The sequence below is a fragment of the Humulus lupulus genome, chromosome X (assembly GCF_963169125.1).
Source record: "Humulus lupulus chromosome X, drHumLupu1.1, whole genome shotgun sequence".
In the NCBI taxonomy this organism is placed as follows: Eukaryota; Viridiplantae; Streptophyta; class Magnoliopsida; order Rosales; family Cannabaceae; genus Humulus; species Humulus lupulus.
In genome coordinates, this window is record NC_084802.1 from 54,601,696 (window position 1) to 54,609,207 (window position 7,512).

The 7,512-nt window shown below is 39.4% G+C and overlaps 1 protein-coding gene across 1 annotated transcript; it reads left to right on the plus strand.

The window, feature by feature from the left end:
• The first annotated feature begins 1,189 nt into the window (after positions 1-1,189).
• Positions 1,190-1,798, plus strand: LOC133805838 (uncharacterized mitochondrial protein AtMg00810-like). The gene has a single exon (XM_062243990.1). It carries the CDS (start codon positions 1,190-1,192, stop codon positions 1,796-1,798), a length of 609 nt encoding a protein of 202 aa, XP_062099974.1.
• Positions 1,799-7,512: the final 5,714 nt, after the last annotated feature.

Consider the following 7,512-nt stretch of genomic DNA (forward strand, 5'->3'; position numbering starts at 1 on the left):
CTTTCTTTAAAAATACTCCTTACTTCACTCCCACCTCACTTCAGGGTGAGCATCATAATCATCATGAGCAAGAAGCTCAATGGTCGTGGGGGTTAGAATTATCTCTATCCCCTCCTCTCTCTTCAGAGCCTAAACTCACTCATGTCTCTTCTCCAGAGCCTGAAATCTCTTAGATGGTTTCTTTGCCTGAAATCACTCATTTCTCTTATTCTGAGCTTGAGATTTTTTATGAGCCTGAACATCAACCCTCTCACGAAGATGAAACTTCTTCTCCTCAATACCAACAAAAGAACTATGGGTGTATTCCAGAAGGAATAAGTAAATGATGAATCCTCATCACAGTCAAGAGCCCAATCTGGTGGTAGATTTACTGCTTTCAAAAGATCCAGGTACTTTACCCTCTAAACTTCCATCAGATCTAGATATTCCTATTGCATTGAGAAAGGGAACTAGATCTTGCACTCAACACCCTATTTCACAATTTATTTCTTATTCAAAATTTTCATCACCATTTAAAGCTTTTAGCTCTAATCTATCAGATATTGTGATCCCAGGAATATCGATGAAGCACTTGGTACTCCTCAATTCAAAACAGCAGTCCTTGAAGAGATGAAAGCACATGAACAGAATGGAACTTGGGAATTAGTGAAATTTCCACTAGGAAAGAAGGTGATAGGGTGAAAATGGGTGTTTACCATAAAATACAATACTAATGAATCTATTGAGAGGTACAAAGCTCGATTAGTTGCCAAAGGTTTTTCTCAAACCTACGAAATTGATTACACAAAAAATTTCGCTCCAGTTGCCAAACTCAACACTGTCAAAGTACTACTCTCGTTTGCAGTGAACCTGGATTGGGAGTTGCATCAGCATGATGTGAAGAATGCATTCTTGAGTGGTGATTTAGAAGAAGAAGTGTATATGATTCAGCCCCCAAGTTTTGAAAATCCTCCTGATACAACTAAAGTTTGCAAGCTAAACAAGTCTCTATTTGGCTTGAAAAAATCTCCTCAAGCCTGGTTCAACCGTTTCTGAAAGTAATCAAGGGACTTGGATCCACGCAAGGTCAGACTAATCATACTCTATGTATTAAACACTCTTGGAAGGGAAAAATGTCCGTGTTAATTTTGTATGTTGATGATATAATTGTCACTAGTAACAACACCGAAGAAATGAACTCAAACTAAAAATGTTGGCAAAAGAGTTCGAAATCAAGAATCTCGGTTCAATCAGGTATTTTCTAGGGATGGAATTTGGTAGTAATTTTGTGTCCCAAATAAAATATACTATTGATCTTCTAAAAGAGACAGGTATGCTTGGAAGCAAGCCAAGCAAAACTCCAATTGAGCTCGGAGACAAAAAGAGGATGTTTGAAGGAAATCCAATTGATAAAGGAAGGTATCAAGAGCTAGTAGGAGAGTTAATCTACCTCTCACACACCAGATCAGATATTGCCTTCGCAGTATGTCTTGTTAGTCAATATATGCATGATCCGTGTCAAGGTCATCTCAATGCAATATATAGAATTATGAGGTATTGTACGCAAACTCTAGGGAAAGATCTTTTCTACCAAAAGACAACTGAAAGGAAAGTTGAAGTGTTCACAGATGTAGACTGGCTTGGCTCAGTTGATGATATAAAGCCTACATCTGGATATTGTACAATGGTATGTGGGAATGTGGTAACATGGCAAAGTAAAAAGCAAATAGTGGTTACTAGAAGCAGTACAGAAGCAGAATATAGAGCCATAGCCCATGGAGTTTGTGAAGAAATATGGATCAAACGCCTATTGGAGTAGTTGAAGATTGAGAATAAAGCCCCTATTTAGCTTTACTATGATAACCAATCTACCATCATTTTTGCCAAGCCAATCTACCATCATTTTTGCACATAACCCTATACATCATTACAGAAGTAAACATGTTGAAGTGGATCATCAATTTATTAAGAAGAAGATTGATGGAAGAATTATCAACATTAAATATGTCCAAATAGATCATTAGTTGGCTGATATTCTCACGAAAGGGTTATTTGAACAGGTATTTGAATTCCTAGTAAACAATCTTAGACTCATCAATATCTATAGTCCAGCGTGAGGGGGAGTGTTGACAGTTAGGAAAATCAAAGGGTGTGATCTTTTAGTTTCCTCATTTATAGGGATTGTTTAGTATTCTGTATTTAAATTTGTGGCCTATATAATACTAGCCCTAGGTTGTAAATTATTATCAGAAAAAAATAAAGAGAAAAAGTGATTATTTCTCGCCATTTTCACATGACTTAACTCTTAAATGAGTTGCAGACTTTCGAATCACTCAATAAGAGTAATTCAAAAGTAGAAGAAGCAAATGTTGCTAATTCTAAACCTTCCTCTTCAAAAGGGAAAAATTAGAAGAGAAAGAAATCCAATGAAAAAAAAAATGACAAACACAAAAAGAAGCCTAAAATGCCATCCAAAGGCAAGGAGAACAAAGAGAATAAGGTGCTGACGCAGTTTTTCAACAACAGAGGATTTAGAAATCTGACAATAGAGAGTTAGGCTTTTTGTAAACTGAATGTATCAGAAATAACAAAAAGTAAGAACATGAAGCACTCACACAATTTTACGTAGTTCGGTGGTTAAAATCCACCTAGTCCACGAGTCACTCTTATTGATATGTTTAGGACTCTTGAGGAAATTGTTTATGACAATTTCAGCAGAGTTTTTGCATACATAAAGTCGATCCCTTTTTCTGTCCATTCCCCTTGTATTTATAGGAGATTCTCATGGATAGTTTGGGGTTACCGTACGTTAATATGGTAACTTAAAAATTTGGGTAACTTCCCATTGACATAAATACATGATTTTCTATTAAATTTATATCCATTATATCGGGTAATAAATACATAATAAAATATGTGCCTTTATGAGGCATAAGAAAAATCTCTGAGTCTTTTGGGATCCTTCACTATGCGTCATAGCCAGGCTTCTACGAGCTGAACACACTTCTCAAGCTAGACGTTGTAGGCTAATCCGAACTGACACGGGTCACGTTCAGAGTTTCATGAGGGCGGTCCGGGCGATGAGTACCTCGAACTAATTTTTTGGTGCAAGAAGCGTTATGGAGCCTATTTGGTTGTCGTAGGCTGTTAAGTTGACTCGAGTTGCTCACTGCAGAGTTAACAACAAGATACTTTATATGTACACTTTCTTCACATGCTTTTCTGCCAGCTGTACCCCGTACTGACTAATTCAGCTCATATTTTTGGGGTACAACATTTTCCCCCCAAGCTCCTGGTCATACATGACGTCACTTCTAACATGCACAATAGGGGATTTTTAGCTTCTGTTATGAGAAAATGTGCCCACCCACTCACTCGAGTATGGGACATGTGTCTATATGTCATAGGGGTCTGTTCAGGTTTCAATTAATGTGATAGTTGTCTACTCAACTTTTTGCTGCCATTTGGTTTATTTAATTCTGGCCCTTGGATCTTTTTCTACTTTAATCTAGTGGCTCAGATTTTTCCCATAAATTTATGTATAAATAGGAGAATAGAATATGAGCCTAGCCACCTTTGCATTCGAAACTTTCCTTTCTCCTCTTTCTTCTAAAAAAAAACTCTCCAACTTTCTGAATCTCTTTCCCAGAATCCTCCTTCAACGATCATTGTCCAGTTTTCCCTGCAATCTTCACCATTTCCTGTTCTTCTCAAGAACCTCGATCAAGAACCACTAAGTAAGTACACTTCATCTCGGGTTTTTATCTACCTGTTTTTCTCAAGTTTGTGAATTTTTCCAGTAGTTTTTGCCTTATTTTGGTTCTGCATGGGTTTAGTTTGGGTTATATTAGACCAAAACAGATAGAACTAGGAATGGTCAAGTTAAGCGCATAAAATTAAGTAATTTTTCAAGGTTTTTCTGGGTTCGAAAGATGAACAAATGAGGTTTTAGGCTGAAATTTCAAGGGTTTTGGCTCAAATTTAGGTAGCTTAGGGATTACGGTAACGGGGAAGTTTTCGCATTAAACTGCCTTTTGAAACCACTACGTCTCACACGCAAATCCTAAAATTTTAACACCTTCCCGAGATTCAGGCGTGTGAACTAGAGACGCGCGTGAGAACACATGCTGGAGCACAACGCCCATTCTTGACTTATAGAAGGCTTTAGGTCGAGTAATGAAGCCTTAGAACTTTAGGTCACCATTTCTTCCGCTCTTAGAGTTAAGATATATTCCCAGGTCACCTCTAATGGGTCATTTTGTAATCAGGTGAACTAAAATCTTTATCATGACCTCTAAGAAAAAGATTGTGACAAGCTCCTCTTCTAGAGATAAGGAGAAACATGTCACCTTGGAGACCCCCATTCCCCACTTCGGTCCAATGGTGGAGAGGGAGGCTGAGGTAAGACTTGATAACTTCTTTGAAGCCGAGAAGATCGTGTGTTTGATAACAACCTATGACAAGGTTAACAAGATTATGTTGAGTCATGGGATAGAGATAACTTCTGAGTTTTATACCCGACCTCCTTTGGAAGGCGAATGAAGTTGCACCCCATTGGAATATGACTTTGGGGCCTAGAGTGATGAGCATCTAAAAGCAGGTGCCTTCCTCTCGCTAGACCAGTATTTTGTAGATTTCCTGAACTACATCGAGCTCGCTCCATTCCAGCTCCCCCTGAACTCATATCGCCTCCTTGCGGGCTTAAAATATCTATTCCTCAAGAACGAGTGGGAGACCCCCACTCCAGAGGACATTATGTATTTTTTCTATTTGAAAGCTAACCCAGACACTAAAATCCATGGTGATAGTTTCTACTACCTCACCTGGTTTCCCAAATCAGCCAGCGTCATCGACCTTCCCAGCCACCCGAATGACTATAAGGACCAATTCTTTATGTCAAACGATTTCAAGAACTACACTCATTGATACTTCAATCGTTCCCATAAGTTTCTCAACTTTTTGAACTTTGTACTTGAGTTCTTTATTTTAACCAAGTTAAAACTTTTTCTTATCGAGTTATTACCTTGTGCAACTATATATAAGTGAATGGAGCGGTCAAAGACCCTTGGAGATCAATATCAGACTCTGGCCAGTGCTCTTTCCAAGGAGAAAAAGTTTAGGATGGTGGTGAATGATGCCACCATGGTGGCTTGCAAACCGATCAGTGAGGATATGATGCTGGCCATCAGGGCCCGAGGTCCTCTCCCTGAGCTCCCTCCTCCCCATGAGCTCCTTTCAGTGGCTGAGGAGGATGAGGAGAAAGAGGAGGTCGCACAGTTGGTGTGTAATAGAAGATTTTCTGAAGATAGAGAAGATTCTGGTTAAGTCTGTACTGAATCTAGGGCGGCAGTCAAAACTTCTAGCCAAGGTAATCCATATAGAGAAATAAATCGTGCTGCTGCCAGTTTTAGGCTAGTTCGATTCAATGCGAGGCAGCTCGTGAGCTGACCTCTAGTTGATTTGTACCTAAATGCGATCCTACTTTAGTATGTTGTCCAACTGGTCGTACACCATGATTATAGTTACCACAGATATACTATAGTGGTAGATGATACCTTGCATTTTAGGTCCATTATTTTTTAACAGTATGACATAAACCTTTAGTCATGGTCTTCCTTGTGTCATGGTACATTTACTCCTAGTATTAGGCATGTCAAGCACGAGTCTAGTCCAGATGAAGAGCCTAAACCCCGTAGGTTTCCTAATGTAGTAATACTAGAATTTTCCCCTCCTCCGATAATCCAAGAGTTAGAGATTTTACCCAACCTTGTTCATAACCCGGATTTGATCATAGTAGTTTCCTCCTCTAGTTAGGAGGGTAGGGTTCTTGTTCTGTTACTCTTTAGTTTGTGTTATCTTGACTAATTATTCCTTGGGTCTGACTCTTCTGATCATTTTTTTGCAAACAAAGACATGAATCTAAAGGATGCTCTCAAAACTGGACCAAATGTAAAGAGGCTGAGGGTTTTGAAGAAAGCCAATCCCGGAGTTGGGGCCTCTACCGAGTCCTTTGGGAAAGACAAGGGTGTCAGCTCCACCCAGAAGCAGCAGCAATCTAATCTCATCATAGTCACGATAGTCACTATCCCAGCTCCCCACCTCGAGGGGGAGAAATATCCAGAGCCTCTGCACGGTTCATATCAGGAAATTGTGAGCCATATGATGAAGCACGCGAGTGTGGTCAACGTCAAAGGGTTGTAGGCTATTGATTCGCGACCATCAATGACCGTCCTTGACTCTGCGTTGAGGTAACTCTGACGATAAGCATTATACATATCCTCTTCTTCCAGTTCAATGCCTTCAGAAACTGACCCCTCTTTATTCATTGTTTGTAGTCTTCCATGGCTTAGATTTGTGGCATCACTCATTTCTGAGCTGAGGTTGACGAGGCCAGGACCGCCTTAGGGAAGGCGCAGGTCGCTTTGGAGGAAGCCAATGCCACGAAGGTCACCCTAGACAAGGCCAATAATGCCTTGAAGACCTCCCAAGAGAATGAGCGAATTGCCAAAGCACACACCTTGGTGGTAATCCGACAACGGAACTAGCTTCAGCTCGAGGATAACGATCTCAAGAAAAAGCTTGCAAAGGTCGACATTCTTAAGTAGAGGCTTGCGGAGATCAAGGCAAAGGCCAAGGATAACGTTGTTGAAGCGGAGAACTATCTAGAAGAAATATTTTATCTAGTTTGGGCTTATAACCAGGAAGGGGACTTCTCATTCCTAGACATGGAACTTTGGGAGCGCTACCATGCCAAATTCCAGGACAGGTTATCAAAGGAGCCTACAGATATAGCCGAGGCTTCTGGAGCGACGGCAGGGGCCGAGGAGGAAGAGGTATCATCCTGGGGGGCAAGTTACCAGAGCTCAAGGTTGAAGGGGGACCTCTTTTCTATATATGTATATATATATTATTTTAGGCCTGGAGCCATTTGTATGTGGGCCCTTTAGGCCGAGAAAATTTCCCTTGGGCTTTTAATTCAAGATTATTTTTACCCTAAATATAATTCACATATTTCAGTATATCTCTAATCGTTTTTTTAATCCCCCTTTTCAATCATGTTTTTATGTTTGTGAACCTTCAATGTCCTTATACATCCAAATAGTTATAGGGGGTATTTTTAAATCGAGGTATTTTTGTCTAATGGCTGGCCCAGTTAATTTATGGTCGATGACCTAGTTATTTCCAGGAGTTTGATCACCTATTCATGTATACCTGTTAGGGATTAGGCCTTGGACCGGGTTTAGTTTCAGGATTTTTGTACCTAGATATGTTCTATGATTTTATTTATGCTTTGAATTTTCTTAATTTAATTCATATTCAGAATTTCTTTGAAAACTTGAGCATTAAGAAGTTGTAGAGTAACCAATTTTCCAAATTCCAAGTTTCAAAAATTTTAGCCTGAATTTGCATAATGTTTCAAAGACTTATCAAAGGTTATATGCTCCCAAGCGATCAGAATTTATGAATATTCTAGACTGCTTTTACAAAATGAGCTCGTGATAAATTACAAGAATAAGATTAAATATTGGTTCC